This window comes from Equus przewalskii, chromosome 15, assembly GCF_037783145.1.
Source record: "Equus przewalskii isolate Varuska chromosome 15, EquPr2, whole genome shotgun sequence".
Taxonomy (NCBI): domain Eukaryota; kingdom Metazoa; phylum Chordata; class Mammalia; order Perissodactyla; family Equidae; genus Equus; species Equus przewalskii.
Genome location: NC_091845.1, coordinates 43139259 through 43156951, shown reverse-complemented (window position 1 = coordinate 43156951; position 17693 = coordinate 43139259). Strand labels below are relative to the sequence as shown.

General features: G+C 49.3%; 2 protein-coding genes across 7 annotated transcripts in view; both read right to left on the bottom strand.

Annotated features, from left to right (window-relative positions):
• Window positions 1-4210: 4210 nt before the first annotated feature.
• LOC103558350 (SEM1 26S proteasome subunit) lies at window positions 4211-4704 on the bottom strand. The gene is given in 1 exon segment (XM_070575640.1): window positions 4211-4704. A coding segment is annotated over 1 exon segment (159 nt). The 5' UTR covers window positions 4567-4704; the 3' UTR covers window positions 4211-4407.
• A 3893-nt stretch (window positions 4705-8597) lies between these two features.
• ZDHHC3 (zinc finger DHHC-type palmitoyltransferase 3) overlaps window positions 8598-17693 on the bottom strand; it is a 57754-nt gene continuing 48658 nt past the window's right edge. For all 6 annotated transcript variants that reach the window (XM_008531299.2, XM_008531294.2, XM_070575630.1 and 3 more), the window contains one exon: window positions 8598-11352. In XM_008531299.2, coding sequence (XP_008529521.1) covers window positions 11101-11352 — 252 coding nt within the window. In that variant the 3' untranslated portion in view covers window positions 8598-11100. The remainder of the gene's footprint in view (window positions 11353-17693) is intronic.

Genomic DNA, 17693 nt, shown 5'->3' with positions numbered 1-17693 from the left:
CCAAAGCCTCTTGCTTTGCGTGGCTGCCTTTCCATCTCATGCATCTGCCCACCCCGGGCCGTCCTGACCGTTCAGAGCCCCGACCACTCCTGGTCTCTGAAAGACGCGGCCTGGTTCCAGACGGAGTGATTTGTTAGGATCGATGAATCCTTCTGGGAGGCATTCTAGGACTCAGGGTGTGGCAAAGGAGGATGTGTCCAGCATGTCTTGTGTCTTTGCTTAGGTCAGGGTGGCTGTGAGCAGCCCCTCAATATCATCGTGGGAAAGTACCACCTGGAGGTGAAAAGTGTGGACAAACACATCTTTAAACCTGAAGCACACATTTTGTACATTCTCTTCACCCCACGGTGTGAACATAATGAGAAACTCAGGTCGGCTGGGGGAGTGTGTCCGGGGAGACCCACGCGAGGAAGCGAGAAGCAGCACCTACTATGCGCCACGCGTAGTCTATGAACTTCACTTGCTCTCGAGGTTCTTGCAAACTAGGTGAAGGGACCCGTCCCAGGAACAGATAATGGACACTCTGGAGCATCCTCTTTGTGGCTGAGCTCCTTGGCCATTTCCCTTCTCCTCCTCCCCTGGCCTGACCCCACCCCAGCTGCCTTTTGCCTCCACCACTGTACAAAGGCTGCCCTTGTGTGGGGGGCACCAACAACTTCTTACTCACCACCTCCGGGGACAGGGCCTGAATCATGACTGATGTTCCCCTCCTTCTGAAAATTCTCTGCTCTTTTAGGTCTCTTCTCCCATCTTTCGTCGGCCCAACTTATTCCTCCCTGTGGCTACGCTCAAGGGCGTTTCCCCCATCACCAGCACCGGCCTCTCCCGAGGGTGCTGGACATCTGTTGTCTCTTGTTGACACCAACCCTTTCCCACACCTGCCTTCCTGAGGTTAAAAACCTGTCAGGTGTACAAGCTAGAAACAAGGGGGCTCTTTTTTTAAAGTTTTGTGTTTGGAAATAATTTTAAACTCATTAAAGTGGGCAAAAATGGTATAAAGATTACCCATATACCCTTTATCTAGATTCACCTGTTGTTAACATTTTGGCCTATTTGCTTCATCTCTCTCTTTACACACACACACACACACACTTTAATTTTGAACCATTTGAGAATAAGTTGCATACATTATAAGTCTTTGCCCCTAAACACTTTAGTGTGTATTCCCTCAGAATAGCATGTTCTCTTATACAACCACAGTATGGTGATCAACTTCAGGAAATTCAGTGTTGACATGACACTTGTATCTAATGAAATTATCGGTATTCCAGGTTGGTCAGTTGACCCAATCTTGTTCTTTATAACATTTTTTTCCTCCAGTCCAGGGCCATGTGTTGCATTCAGTTGTCATGTCTCTTTAGCTCCTTTAAGCTGGGACTGTTCCTCAGCCTTTTTCAGTCTTTTTTGACATTGACATTTTTGAGGAATGGAGCTCCCCCTTCATTTTTAATAGAACATTCCTCATTTTTGAGTTTGACAATTTAGTATCTTTATATTGTTATGCATCCCTGGCTGGAATATTACATAAGTAATGCTGTGTCCTTCTCAGACATCACATCTGGAGGCACATGCTGTCCACCTGCCCCTCATGGAGATGTTAAATTCAATTATGTGGTTAAGGTGTCCAATTTTTCTGCTCTGTAATTACAATTTTTTCCTTTGTAACTAGTAAGTGGTCTGTGTGGAGACACTTTAAGACCATGCAAGTATCCTGCTTCTCATCAAAATTCCCCACGCCTAGATTTAGCATCCTGCCTGAACCCACCTTCTCTGTGATGTTGCACAGTGACTTTCCAGCTCCAGCTCTCCCTCCACCTTACCTGCTGGCCTCCAGTATTCTCCTGGAAGCTGAGCCCTCCTTTCACCCCCATCTATCTATCATCTGTCTGTGTGTGTATCTATGTATCTATCTATCATCTATCAATCAATTTATCATCTGTATGGACTCACGGATCTCATTTTTTCCCCAATAGTTTAAGATTCATTCCTGTTCTTAATTATGTTTGTGCTCAAATTGCCCCAAATTTGCCCAGTGGAAGTCCCTTATGGCTGCCTTAGGATGTTCTTTTTGATGCCTTCTTAACCCTTGCCTCCCACTTCCTGCCCCTAACGCCCACTGTTCCAAACTCCTCATGAAGACCTCATGGACGCCTAGTCCAGGAAGCCTCCTGTGTCCCAGGGGGTGAACGATGACCCTGTGTGTGTGCTCTCTTGCTTCAGAGGACACAGTCTTCGTGTCCTCCTCTTGAAGGAGCTCATTTTGCTCCTTCATGTCCTGATGAGGTGGAGCAAAATGAGCACATCCTGCACAACATGGCTACCGTTACATAGGTTTCACTCACTCTGTCAAAGAAAAACCCTGGAACTTCGGTCAGGTAATGAATTTGCCATCCTGTGGCTGGACCAGGCCCTACTTGATGGACCCCCTTTTTAGTTAGGTATTAGCCAGTAAAGGTTCTGGAGAAAGCTTTGTGAGCCTCAGGTCAAACGCCAGCCTCATGCATGTGAAACTTGCCCAGAGAGGGGGTGACCTCCCAGACTGCAGACGGATGGTGGAGTCAGCACTGGAAGCCCTTTCTCCAGGGCCCCGCCCAGGGCCTTTCCCGTTGTCCTCTGCTTTCTGCCACCCCCTGCCTCCCAGGGTATTTATCAAAGAACCAACCACTTAACAATTATTTACCAGGAAGCCTCATGACAATTGGAATGTTGATGTAGATAAAAAGCTTTTAAAACTTGAGTGAGACTTTTTAGAAGACTTTAGTCTGGAGGCTTCTGGGCAGATTTGCTTGTCTGGACTTGGGTTATTCCACTGGGTAGTTGTGAAGTGCAAATTAGACGGTATGTGTTAAGTTTCTGACACAGAGTGGAAGGATGACCATCTCTGTGCAGCCATGAGACCGAGCAACAATGTGGAAAGAGGCAGGGCTCCACGGCTCTAAAGGCACAAGTCCAGGGGTGAGGATTCATGGCACCAGCAACTTCCAACCTTCCCTCTCACTAGATTTTGCAACAAAAAACTTCTGGAAAATGCCATGCTCTACAGAACTGCTTGGCTTCCCCTCCTTTCATTGGGTCTGGACACCGAGGATAGGGTGGAAGTGGCGACAACAGAAGAGGGACTCCCATGAGTGAGGGCTGCTGTGTGCACTCTGCAAGGCGCTGCACATACATCCTCTTGTTTTGCCCTCTCTTCATTCCTGGAGGGCTGACCAAGCATTACCACTTGCAGAGGAAGAGGCAGAGGGGAACAAAATGGGAGGGAGTGGTTGGCAGGGGAGGCGGGGGCGCGGGGGTCAACAGAGGAAGGAAATAGCCAAAATGAAGACCACAGGAGGGGTGGAGAAGAAGGAATCACCTGAATCCTAGGTAGTTACCCCTCTTAGAAAATCAAGGGTGACTTGAAGAACCCCAGAGAATTATGACCACAGAACTCTCCCACATGCCTTCTGGAGAATGAAGATTACTATCGCTTCCTTTTATTTGGTAGTTTCCCTCTCTGATTACGAAAGTAACACGTTACTCCAACTCTGTAAATATACTGAAACCATTGAATTGTCCAGCTTAAAGTGTGGATTTTATGGGATGTAAATTATAGCTCGATAAAGTGATTTAAGATAAATATATAAATAGAATTTAAAAAGTAACGAGTGCTTATCACAAAAGACTTACAAGACTTGGAAAATACAAGAAAATGAAATCATAATCTCCTCCCTCAGTGATAATGTCTTAACATTTTAGTGGGTTTTGTTCTTTCTTCTATTACTAATGCTTACACAGTTGAGATAATGTTATATGTGTAGCAATTTGTAGTCTATTTTATTTAACTTGATCACAAAGGAATTTTCTCCCATGGTATTAAAAACTCTTCTGGTTCTTCTTTTTAATGGCTGAATAATAATATATCTTGGCACATGTGTGCAAGTATTTCTGAAATGTGAATTCCCAGTAGGGGGTCATAGGGTCAGAATGTAGGTATATTTTGCTAGTGCCAAATTGCTTCCAGAAAAGATTGCATTGATTTATGCTCCACTAATAGATCTTTTTGATTTTTGCCAGTCTAATGGTTAAATAATCTCATTGTTTTAATATGCACCTCTGATTATTTGTGACTGAATATTTTTCTTATGTTAATTGACTATTCCCTGTGAATTGCCTGTTCATATCCTTTTTTCTGAGTCACTTATTTTTTCATATTAATTTGTGTGTAGTCTTTTTTTTTTTAGATCAAAACATTTATTTTTGTGTTACAAGAACAAAAATAAATCCAAGCAGGTAATGAAATAAACATTTTTTTAAAACGTCCCACGCTGGGTTCTCTGTCCTAGAATTCAGTCAATAGTCCACGCGTACGTTGCTTCAACACTTCTTCTGGATGCCATGAGGTCTCCATCTTATAACCATGTTTCTCTAGTTCGGCTCATAACTGGAGAAGTCATCCTGTACATTGTTATCATCCTAATTATCCTCCCAGACATGTGCATCTTCATCTAAACCAGCCTTGTCTTCCGCAGGGAACTCGTCCTCCTTCAGGAGACCTAAGTCTACTGGCTGCGTTTTCTCTGACATTGTGACTCTCTGAGCCCTAAACCTCTCAGGCCAGGAGGAAAGTTGGACCCTTCACTCTTCCTCACGGCAGCTGCCACTGCCGCTCTTGATACATAAGGAGTGCTATGTGTTGCAAATCGTCTATCATAGTCTGTATCTTTTTAACCTCTAAGATGCCTTTCATCATAAGAACTTTTAAATTTTAATGTAGCCAAATTTGTCAATCCTTTCCTTTCAGGATACTGGGTTTCATGTCACCCCAAGAATGGAGAAATATTCTCCTCTGTTTTTTCTAGAATTCTTAGCTTTATTTATACAATTAGATATTTATTTGGAATTTAATTTTTGGGTGTGCGATGATGTAGAGCTACAACCTTGCCAATAGGCTATCATTTCCTAGTGCTTTGAATTGCTACTTTTCTCATATTGTTAATTCCCGTATATATCTGGGTCTCTGGACTCTAACTTGCTTATCTTCTCATGCAATGTTACGCCGTTTAAATTACTGTAGTTCCACAGCACATATTGATATGTAGTAGGCACATGTCCCTCCACACACCTCCCCCCCATTTTTCTTGTCCATAGAACTTTTAAAAACTGTTAGGATTCAGATGGGTATTGTATTGAACTTATCAATTTATTTGGGGGAGAATTATGGGAAATGACAGTATTGAATCTTACCTTCCAGGTATGTGGGATATTGTTCCATTCAGATCTTCTTTGTGACATTTAGAAAAGTGTTATTGTTTTCTCCATATATAATTCATATGTTTCTAGTTAGATTAATTCTAAGGCGTATTACAGTTTTTGTTGCTTTTGTGAATGAAATATTTTTCATTATATTTTCTAATTGTTCGCTGGACTATATGGAAATTGTTGATTTTGATATGCTGATATACCCAGCAAAGGACTTTACCAAACTCTTATGATTTGTTCCTGAAAGAAGGTTTCTGATGGCCTGTTTCTTACAGGGTGTCTGAATATTCCAGGGAAAAACCAGTCGGTTACTATTTCCCTTAGACCAGGGTTTCTCAAACCCTAATGTGCAAATTACCTGGGGAATATTGCTAAATTGCACATTCTGATTCAGCACGTGGGGGTGGAGCCTCAGAGTCTGCATTTCTCACAAGCTCCCCTGTGATGCCGGTGTTGCCAGCAGGGCGGCCCCCAGACCACTGTGCACAGTGAGAGGCTAGGTGATTCCCGGCGGGTGATTCGTCGGGAAACAGACATTCCTCTCAGATTTCAGATAAGAGACAACTGTTGCTGACATCCATGAAGCAAGAAGCTCTGTCGACCTGGGCAGGGTTCCCAGGAGGGTCTGTGAAATGTCAGAGCTGGAAAAGCCCCTGCAAACCAGCTGGTTCAACCACCTTGGTTTACATCTGAGGAAACTGAGGCCCAGAGAGGTAACTGAGTCATCTAAAGCTCAAAGCTGGGGTCCCAGATTGGGTGAGTGCCATACTGGGGCCAGCTTTATTCTCAACCAGCCAGGTGACTGACCCTGAGCAAGGCTCCGAGACTCTGAGCCTTAGTTTCCTCATGTATAAAATGGGGATAATAGTGCGACCTGTCCAGCTCACAGGACTACTCTGAGAATCAAACGGGCTGAAAAGGAAAATGGACAGAGGATGACCTGAGTGCCTAAGGGGACCCAGGTCTGCCTTCAGGATCTTCTGATTTTGCAGAATAAGCTACAGGAGAGTGTGTGGTCTTCTATAGTGTAAGCTCCTGGATCTTACCAGGTGCAACTAATTCAAGCTGTGGAAATGACCATGTGGACCAGGACAGTACGTCTGAGGCTGAACTTGGTCCTCAACTTGCCAATTTATAAACAATGCTGCTAACAGCCGAGATGCTGCCAGTGGTCCCCCACGCTGACTGTACGTGCCAACCTGACCGGCTGTGTCTGACTCTCCAGGCATGGGGCCTAATCATCAGTATTTGTCAAAAGCTCCCCAGGTGCTCTCCACCTGAAACCCAGGGAGTCCCTCTCCTGGGTGCCCCGCTCCCAGCCCTGCTTGTTCCCTGAAGGGGACCTAGTCTGGGGAACAACAGGTGGATGGGCGCCTCCCCTCCGGTATCTGCACACCCTAAGCGGAGGCTGGGCCTGCCCACCAACCAGAAGCAGGACTGAGAGACCAGCTGGTGTCGGTTGGCCTCTGACTTCCTGTAACTTCAGGCAGCTTGAAACTGTGGCGCCTTAAGTCCAGTGCCATGGCTCCCATGCTTCCCCAGGGCCGGGTGAGCTTCGGGGCACCTGCAGGTTAGTAGGAATTTCCAGCCTTCCAGGTTTAAGAATCCCCAGCCCCTTGGTGGTGGTGGGTGACCGAGCAGCCCCTCTGATCTGTGAGCGATGGTGTTGATAAGTTAAAATCATGTCTTCAAGGGGCCCAATGCAGGGAGGGAGGGAGATGACGAATGGCCACACCTGTCCTGCTGAGGGTACACTGCACACCTCCTGCTCCCTCCAGACAGGCCTTGAACCTTCGCCAAGGATGTTAGCAGCCTCCTCCACTTCGCTCCCCTCCAGACATTTCACTCTCACCTCTAACACCCGAAACAGCCCACCTCCTCCAGGCAGCGTTTAGAGTGACCAGAGAAGCCCCCTCCCCCAGCAGCAGGCTGATCCCAGGCCCTTGCCTTGCTCAGCAGCCGCAGCTCACCGGTAGCATGAGGACAGCCGGCCCTGTACCCCCTGGACACTCCACCAGACTTGTGCCTCCCTTTGCAGGAGGGCCCTCAGGTGGGAGCTCCCTTGGATGTGGTCACAGACAGGGTCTGTGGATTCGCTGAGCCTATAGCTTCCATTCCTCCCTCTGTCCATTTTAGCCTTCATACGGACAAGGAAGCAAAATTTACCCTAGCCTCTCTCCCTCCCATCCATCATCCCCCAGGAATAAAGCTGCCTTTGCAACCCTGTGGGCCTCCACCTCAAGGCACAGAGTGGGCGGGCCAGCCACAGGGGATACTGACTTTGACTAGCCTGAGGAGAAGATGGGTTTGAAATAAGGATGCCCCTTACTGATCTTTGGGGTAAAGAAGACACCACAAGGTGTTCCACTTGAAGCCTCCTGCCTTGCCCACCGCCTCATCTCACCAGCGCTGGTGGCCTTGGTGAGCCCGAGGGATGGCTTGCAAACAGAGCTGGCAGGCAACACAGGAACCCACCGCAAGATGGCCCCAGGCCTGGGGATAGGCTTGTCCTTTCTCAGAGAGGGAAAGGAGGGAGACCCTGCGGCCACCAACATCCCCCTCCCTTGAGCAGGTGTACTTTTGGGGGCGGTCGTCATCCTGGGAGGAGGTGCCTCCTTGTGCCAATTGAAAGCCTGTCTCTGTTAGCAAGAGCCGTTCCTTCTTGTTCCGCCCTCCAGAGACCTGCTCAAATGATCAATACGCTTTTAATTAAACTGACTGCTTCCAGATGACTCTGGTCCCCTGGGTCACTTTTTTCTTTCTGTGAACAAGCTTCTTAAGGTAGCTTGTGCTGGGGATCACGTGGGCACTTGGTGAGCCATCCGATCCTCTGAACTTCCTGGGTCAAGGACTGTTTCTCCGAGGGGCTGGGCTGCTTTATTCCAGGCCCTGTTCAGGACACCCAGCCCCTCTCCCTAAGGCTGTAACCCCAACTGGACACACTCAGGCAGAGGCACATGTGTGGGTTGACTGAGGGTTATTTTGTGTGTAATTTGCATGACATTCAGGGGTGGGGGCTTGGCTTTAAAGTCAAACCCTTCAATCCTGGGCACTCTTGCCCCCACGCCCACCTCCCTGGCATATAGTAGGTGTTCAATAAATGCTTGTTGCATGACAGGTGAGTTTTCCTTTTGCTGGAAATACCACACAGGAGGTGACCCAGAGAGATGGGTTTAGTTAGTAACTCTGCAAGTGCAGCTCGGTGCCTGTGTATGACACTCACTGGTCTCCCCACGGGAAATGGGAGAAAAGAGGCTTTCTTAGGGGTGCCCTCGAGGTGACCCGAGAGGAAGGATGCCAGCCAGGGGTCTGGATTGGGATCTCCTGCTGAAGACAGGAGACTCCAGCCACCAAGGTCGAGAAAAGAGCTTTTTATTCAGAGAAAAAAGCAGAAGTTTGCGCCCAGTCTCCCTCAATGTTGGCCCTTGTCTTGTTTTGACAGCATTGCAATGCTGTCAGTTTGAGACTAAGCAGAATGTTACACTGTCGCCAGCCGCCACAGAGGGAAGGCCACTGTGCCACTGGTGTGGGGATTAGACAGGTTGTCACCCACGCAGCCCCAGCTGGGGCCCAGTGCAGCCCCTGCCAGGACAGGGTCTGAGGTGGCTGAGGTCTAGCATGGAGATGGGCTCAGCAAGGAGGGAGAGGCTGGTCTGACTCTGTGCAGGTAAAATGCCTCCCCACCAACCAACCTGAACCCAGAGTGGGCTTTGGGGCTCATGGCGACGGACCTCTGCTTTCCGCCAAGCCGGCTGGAGGAAGAGCAATTTCAAGGCCATTGTGCAAGGGCCTTTCTCATGCACACACCTCGGACCTCCGGCCTGACCCTGCCAGACTGACATCATCAGCAAACGGTGACCAGCGAACCTCTCCCCTTACCCTGCCCGCTGACCGCGGACTCCTTTGGGACTCACACAGCACTGCTGGAGTCTCTTTGGTACACAATTCACCCTGTGGGCACCCCAGGGCTGCCTTCTTGGTCAGGACAACAAACAGTGGGTCTCCACGGTCAGACGACAGCTCTCTCCCAAAGTGGTGAGAGGCAACGCCCTGCCCGGACTGCGAGTTAATGGGCTTTGTTAATAAATATTAATAAGTACGAAAGCTGACACGGACCAAGAAGAGATGTCCATGGCCTGGCTGTGGAAGGCCCGAGCCTTTCTGGTTGCTCTGTCAATGCAAGTCCTGCCACCAGCCCTCTCACGGGACATCACGAAAGAGCTCTGAGCAGGGGTTAGGACAGAGGTGGCTCTGTGAACACCGGCCCCTCCGAGCAATTAGCCCTAGAGCCTGGCGGTCATCAGCTGTAGGCAGGGGTCTCTCTCTGCAGAGCCACTGCCCTTCAGGGAAGGCCCGAGGACACTGCCCGAGGATTGCGCTGCTGCCTTCCTTTCTTTCTCACGGTCACCAGAGCCTTCGTAAAGTGTCCTAGGTGGCACCTCTGAATACTGACCTCCTTCCCCATTTAACTGGGGCCACAGGCCCCCCTGGACGAGGACTCATGCTTGGCCTGGAGCTGGAAGAGGGGCCCTGGAACAGAGACATCGCGTGGGCAGGCTCCGCCCTGGTGCCAGCTGATCCTGGGGCAATGGGCCAAAGAGAAGAACAAAGGCCTCCGCTGGGAGCCGGGGTGGGGGAGCCATTCTTACACCAAAGGGGGAGACGAACCCTTCTGTTGGGCTTTGTGTAGAAGATGCTGCTTCAGGAACCACTGGAGTGGGGTTTTGGAGCTCAGGGACCCCTGCTTGGGCCTTCAGCCTTCAAATGGGGGGACCAGGGTCCAGGCTCATCTTGGTAGAGTGTGAGGGTGTGTGTGTGTGTCTGTCTTCCTGGTTCATCAATCTGCAGGCCCTGGCTACCACCCGCCCTTTCAGACACAAGGTGGGCGTTATCTTGGGAAAACTGGCCTAAAACACACAGGTCAGGTTTCTGGTCAGTTCTGCCTAGGTGGGTTGTCAGACTCCATCCAGGAGGGAAAGGTAAATTCCGTTCTGGTGGAGGAGGTCCGAGTCCCCAGAAGCCCTATTTAGGCCCTCCCCCAACTCCGACCTGGGCGTGGACAGATCTGTAGCCACACGGCAGGACAGCGTTAAGCTGTGACTCCACTAAGCCTCTCGTGTCTGCGGAATGGGAGCTAAGTTCTGGCGCAGCTGCCATAGCTCAGGCTTGTTTCCGACCTGGGCACGTCCCGCATGTGTGTATCTGCAGCCCAGTGTTGGGGTCCTCTCAAACCATGCCTGACTCCGAAGGCAGCTGCGGCACAGGCCTTTCTCCTAATTCAGGCCGGTGGCAGGGGAGCCCTTTCCGGGAGTGGCCGCGATGCTTGCAGCCTTTCCAGGCTGATCTCTCCTGATGTCAGGGTCCCACCTCAGGTCCCCAAGGCCAGCCCTGCTCTGTCCTTCCATCATAATGTTATGGCCTTATTTCTCAAAAGCCAGGAGCAGGGCCCCAACCTTCCCATGAGAAGACAGACATCCCAAGAACAGCCTAAGGCGAGTTCTTTTCTGGTCCCCAGCCGCCCTGTTCAGAGCTCCCTTTGTTGGGGGAGGCTGTGCAAGCGGCAGAGGACGCCCAGTCTTGGAGAATGGTTCCTGACGCTCCCTCTCCCAGCAGACTCTTCTTAGATGGACTCAGAAAAAGTCCCTCCTCTGTCATCCCTAGTCTATCCCCCACCTCCCAGACCTGGCTCAACACGGGGAAAGAGAGGAGGGGTTACAGAGGACAGCCACGCCAAGTGAGAGACCCGAGGGGAGCAGCGGGGTGCAGGGGAGCGCGTCACACCCATGAACCCCGCAGCCACAATGCCAGTGACAGGTTGACAGTGACTTTTCAGTGTCCGTCCCTCTCCCCATAGCAGCATTACTCATCTATCACCTCCACAGAGTCCTTGTCCTTCCCCTCCTCAGACTCCGTCACTGTTTCCGTGTTGTCGGTGTCTGACAGTGTCACCTGCCGCACCCAGTCTCCGTCACGGAGAGGCTCTGGATGACACGGTCCGGAGAAGGGGTTGAACCAGTTCGGGGAGAAGTCCCCACCAAAGGTCTCCTTTACCGACTCCCAGCTGCCCGTGTGCTCCCTCGGCTGGTTCTTTCGTTTGAGGCGCTCAATGCCCTGGAGGGACAGTGAGATAAAGAGGGTCAGCATATAGGGCTGTGCACCTTCGGGCACATACCCCCAGCCCCGGCACAGCCTGGCACTGAGGCCCAGGGCATGGGTGGATGGGGCTGCTGGGGCACAGCCTGCTGTAGGCCAGGTCAGGGCTGGAGACTCCTCAGAGGGCTGAGGGGGCGGAGTGGGGAGCAGCGTGGAGTAGCACAGCAAGCAGGACCTTCCAGAGGAACTGGCCTGGTTCTCACCTACCACTAGCCCTCCCTGCTTCCCTCCCACAGGTGCCAGGGCTGCCCAGCCTTGTTAAGTAAGGCCAGCTGCTGCACAGGAGCCAGGCTGCCCAGTGGCCAAGGACCAAGGAGTGACATCCCAGGCCTCTCTGGGCATGAGCTGGCCCACCCATCCTGAGACCACTAAGACAGATGATCCCTCCCTAAATATTCTGGACCACTCCCCACCATGGTAGGCACAGCAAACTTAGCACGAAGAAGGATGACAGGGTTCAGGTGAGAGTGCAGGATACAAACACGTGAGATGAAGAAGCACATGAGTGTATGGCTAGTGCCAACATGCAGCAAGCAGCTGGAGGGTGCACAGGGTCACTGTGGGGAGGCAGAGGCTGGCGTGAGGGCTGCTCATGCAGCACACCACCTTGTGGCCTCTCCCAAGCTGCCCACTCACCTGCCTCTGGGTGTCGGCTGCGACTCAGCCGCCAGGCCACAGAAAGAGGGTGTTGGGTAAGGGGAGAAAGCCAAAGGAGTTAAAGGCACAGCGGGCCAGCTCTCAAGGCCCACAACACCCTGCCCAGAGCCTTTTGCCCCTCACTGGGGCCTCTGCCTTCTCCATCTCTTCTGGAAGCCAAGGGAATTGGCTGCAGGTTTGCCAGGCACAGATATTGCTCATTGACATGACTCTTTCCACCTCGGAACCATCTCTGAGTACCTAGTTCTAGGCTTTCTCTTCTTTTCCACACAAGAGCCTCACATAACTGGTATAAACCTTTATGTTATACAGAAAGAGAAACTGAGGCACACACACAGACTGAGATCTGACCACATCCTGGGTCAGCTCTTCTTCTCCAGTACTCTGTCTTCCCACACCATATCAGAGATTTACGTTTCTCGGCTTTTGAGAAAATTGTAGTCTAAAGAATCTGATCTCAAAGTGTCTGCTCATGAGAGACTTTACTGATTATGAAGGGTAAAACAGTAGCTTCACAGTAAGGAAACTTTGCAGGCACCACCTTAACCCAATGAAAGTTAATATCACCGGGAATGAGACGCATCAGCGTCATGTATCTTGGATATAGTGCACTGGGAAGGACACACCATCACCTCAGAGGTTTTCCTGCCCCAAATGCATCATCTCAATTTAATTGTGAGAAAACACCAGACAAACACAAATAGAAGAATAGTCTACAAAATATCTGGCCTATAATCTTCAAAAGGGTCAAAGTCTGATGAAAATGTTTTGAAACCAGATAGGAGTGGTAGTGGTACAACATTATAAGTTCCCCTGAATTGCACACTTTAAAATGGTTAATTTTATGTTCTGTGAGTTTCACCTCAATTAAAAAAAAGGGTCAAGTTTGTGAAAGATAAAGAAATACTGAGAGACTGCCATGGATTGGAGGAGACTAACGAGACATGGCAAATGATGCAATGAGGCCTCCTGGAACAGAAAAGGATGTCAGTGGGACACCTGGAGTAATTTGAATAAAGTATATAGATTAGTTAATGGTGTTGTATCAATAGATTTCCCGGTTTTTATATTTGTATTATGGTTATATAAAATGTTTACACTTGGAAAGACAGATTGAAGGGTAAATGAGAACTCTTTGTACTATTCTTACCACTTTTTTGTAAGTTTGAAATTATTTCACAATAAGTTAAAAAAAAATCTGAGACACAAATATTTATGCAATAGTCTTAAACACTGAATTATAACAACGGAAAGTTGGAAACAATTGAAATGTCCAATAATGATGGCTAAGAAAATTATTCTATAAAGCAGAATACTATGCACCTATTAAAAATGCTGTTAATACAGTTTTACATGACATTCGAAAATCCTGTCCACGTGGCAACAAAGGAAGAAAGCTGCACATGACATCATCATGGAACTTGTGGTTACCTGGGGGGATAGTTTAGAAGATCTGTACTTATTTCTGTAGACTCCCCACACTTTCAAGTTTTCACCAATGAGCAGGTGTTACTTTTATAATCCGACCAAAATCCTGTTTCAGAAAATGGACCTTGTTGACACAGTCTTGAGGGAGCCTCGCGGAGTCACAAGCACAGGAGGCCCCACTGCTCCCGCATGGGCCCCTTGCCAGGCCTCCTCACTTGGCAGAAGCAGTAATGGCTCACGGGGTGACTTGCTTTGGGGATCCTGCATTCCTTCCTGGATGATCGTGTGCAGCATGTCAAGAGCGGCGTTTTAACTGTGATTGCAGGGGAGCTGGGACCTCGCCATGTGGCAGACCAGGCTACAGAGGGGACACCCAGAAAGGACACATTGGCTGTATCCACACTGACTGGGCTCGCTCAAAGCCATGACTGTGGGTCCTCACAACAAGCAAGTATTGACACAGCAGATGGGAAAAAAGAAGTTGAGAGGCCATGACAGTGGCCAAAGCTTGTCCTGCTGGTCATGCACCAGAATCAAGCCTAGACCTGGTGTCTTCTCTCCACGCAAGGTGTTTTCAGTCCTACTGCAAATTCTCACTCTGCCTGTGCGGATCTGGAAGACAGAGAAGAGCTGAAGGGGAAAATGAAGCAGAAGAGCCACAGGACTACTATTTCCCATTCCAGTGTGTTCCCAGAGGAGCCCTCTAGGACTGTACTCCACCTCCTCAACGAGCTCGCAAAAGCATCCCAAAGTCCGGCCTGGAAGTTCCTCAGCGGTTAAGTGGACAAACATCCAAAGAGTGTCAACTCTGAGTCTGGAGAGGAGAAAATATTCCAAAAGAATCTGATGCATAAAAAAGGCCTGAGGTTCTGGACTCTCAGCATCAGGGGGAGCCAGAGGGGTTTCTTTTTCCAGATAGGACTCAATTTTGAGTTTTGTGTAGATTTAAAGGTGTCCTGAAGGTAAGGTTCTGAAGCTGGAGGTTTGCAGAGGCAGCAGTAATACTGACTTCAGGCTCAACAAACAAGAATGGTTGATTCCTGGGGCCGCCCGTGGCCGAGTGGTTAAGTTCGTGCGCTCCACTTCGGCAGCCCAGGGTTTGGCTGGTTCGGATCCTGGGCGCAGACATGGCACTGCTTATCAGGCCATGCTGAGGTGGTGTCCCCACATAGCACAACCAGAGGCACTCACAACTAGAATATACAACTATGTACTGGGGGGCTTTGAGGAGAAGGAAAAAAAAAAAAAGAAGATTGGCAACAGATGTTAGCTCAGGTGCCAATCTTAAAAAAAAAAAAAAAAAGAATGGTTGATTCCTGGTAAGGGGGTAACAGCCTAAGCCAGAACCTCTTACAGTGAGTGTGTGACCTAGGCCTTATGGGCATCGGCTGCTTGGATGACACAAGAGCTGTGATCTGTAAACAAACCCACCAACGCCCAAAAATTAATGTGCCAGGACTAAGTCTCCCAAGGGAGGCTGAGACCCAAGTACAGCTCTGTAAGGACTCAGCTGAGACCCACAGAACAAGAGCAGGTGGTCCCCCGGCTCCCTCCATCACCAGACATAGAAAGTCAGAGATGCTGTAGCCCACACATACCTGCCCTCCTCAGAGACAGCCAGATAACTCTCTCTTCATGAGTGTTTCATAGCTTTTTATTGCAACCCGCAACAGAAAACAGCTTTTTATTGCAACCCGCAACAGTTGTGACGATTTGAAAAGCACAGCTCTAACAGAGCTAACGTGTATTTGAGCCACACCATGTGCCAGATACTAACACTTACCTTCATTACTCTCATTTAATCCACACGTCAGCCTTGTGACTCCCTGATTTTACAGATGAGAAAACCGAGGCTTAAGTAAGTTAGTGCCCAAGGTCACACAGGAAGGAAGTAGCTGACTAAGGATGTGAACCAAGGACTGAAGCCTGGGCCCAAATTTTCCATCGCTGGGCTACGTTAACTCAGCTGCAGAAATTCAGGGCGTCCTTTGTGTCCATGTCAGAGCAGGTGCCTTCCCCGAGAAGATTTTTGCAAACACTCCTCTGCAATGCTTTTCATAATTCCTTGGATCAGCTTCATCAGCTCCTGTGCGCACAGATGGAGAGTGATCCCTGGGGCCACTTGGCTTTGCTGGGTAATCACGCTGCTCAAGTCATCAATTTTTTTTTCTTGAGGGAGAGGGTGGGGAAATGAAGTCTTCAGTTTGGCAGAGTAGACTGGCCCATGGCTTGTTTCTGTTTCAGTGTGAATTCTTTATTTCCTATGAGGTGATTCTCAGGTCAGATGTGTATTTAGAAGATTTAAGAAAAAGCCATGTGGGTGTTGAGGCCCACAGATGGACACCAAAGGCCAGGACATGTGCATGTGTCTGTCCCAGGCTCTAATTCCTCACTAGCCACCACTCCCATTTAGAGGACCCCAGCTCCACTCTTTCCCCTCTGCCTTCTGGACGGTTCTCTGCCCAAAGGGCCCCTCGGTCCAGAAACCAGTTGGACAGATAGATTTGCAGGAAGACTGTTGGACAGACTAATAATTTGGCTCCCTTTCACAAAGCAGACTTCCCTTGTTTTCTCAGCATTCATGTTGGGGAGGCTGTGGGTTGAGGGAAGAGGACTCAGTCGGCACCCCCTACCGAGCACCACACTGAGCCCAGCAGCACACGGGGCCAATCATCGGCAGGCATCAGGGAGCCCCGGTGGGGCGACCCCGGCACACCCCAAGTGGATTCTCAGACGCGCATGTGTCAGAATCCCCTGGAGGGCTATTAAAATCCAGCTTGCTGGGCCCCACCCTCTGAGTTTCTGATTCAGCAGGTCTGGGGTGGAGCCCAAGAATGCGCTTTTCTGACAAGCTCCCAGGTGACGCTGATGCTGCTGGTCTAGGGGCCACGCATTGAGATGCACTGCCTCAGCGCATCGCCAGCAAGGTTCTTGAGAGGGATTCCAGCAAAATCTTCCTCTCTTCTCATTTCCTTGGTATTTAAGGGCCCCTTCTAGGCTGACACCCCTGGCTGGCTCACCCCACAGGCTGATGCACTACAGGTCTTAAAATGAGAGAAACTTAAAACCCATTAGCTGGCTGGGAGAGCCCAATGCAGGCTCCCAGATCTGGGGTTTCTGTGTGATTCTGACCTCGTATAGGTGGTTAATAAACATTTCTTAATTTACCTCATCTGAAAGATTCCTGCATCAAGAAGATGGATTTTTAACCTTCCAAGCAGCCTAGCCAGAATGAGCAAAGCTGGTAATTCAAGGCATCTCACTTTGGGTTCTTCCAAGAAAAAAGTATTAGAAAGATGAAATGGTATGACTAAGAGGAGACTTGGCACATGCACTTGTACCCAAATTCTCTTTGTGCACACAACGCCACCAAGCCCATGCAAATAGGCATCGATTTGTTTGGCCCGAGGCCTTTTGCCTGTTCCATATGGTTGCTATTAACACAAAGCTGAAGCTGACAGGCTTCAGGAAAGAGTCACGAACCCAACTCGCCGTGTCACCTTCCTCTTTATTTTTCCCTTACGCTTTCCAGAGCCCAGGTTCTGAACCCTATGGCCACTACTGGCTCATTTCCCATATGTGCACCATTCAGTGCTGTCAGAACTCCTGTGCCAGAGCAAAAAGCTGGGGCCGCGTTTGTGTGGAGGGGTGTCCTCTTTCATGAGTCATCTGGGGATACTGAGTGGAGCTCAGGGATGTCTATTTCTTCCCGCGTGGGCACCAGGCTGGAGACCAATCACTACACTGCAAAGGACAGTCACGCTCCTTAGTCAGTGAGCTCTCTGAAAAATGTTTTTGATCTTAAGGAAAATGAAATAGGAAAAACACAGGGAATCTTGGAGTATTCCTATCTTCTGAGTGCACATTTCACTCTGGCTTGAGAGCTGGGGAACACTCATTCGTTCAGCCAAAGGGCTTGTAAAAACCCAGAGGGAGAATCATACAGGATGTCGGAAGGAGCCTGCATCTCTGGGAGATATCCATAGTATGCTCACGTTTAAATGATGACTTTCTATTTTTAGGATTCAAGAAAAAGTCAACACATCTTCAGCTCTAACTACTGCATTCCTTAGAAATTCCATGAGGGAAAACCCAATCTGGGTCGCTTAAAAAAAAGCCCTTGAAGATGGAGTACTTTGAGGGCATCCGAATACTTAAAAAATATTCCGAGTCCCAGTCTCCGTCCCCTGGGAGGAGGACAGCACGGCAACACT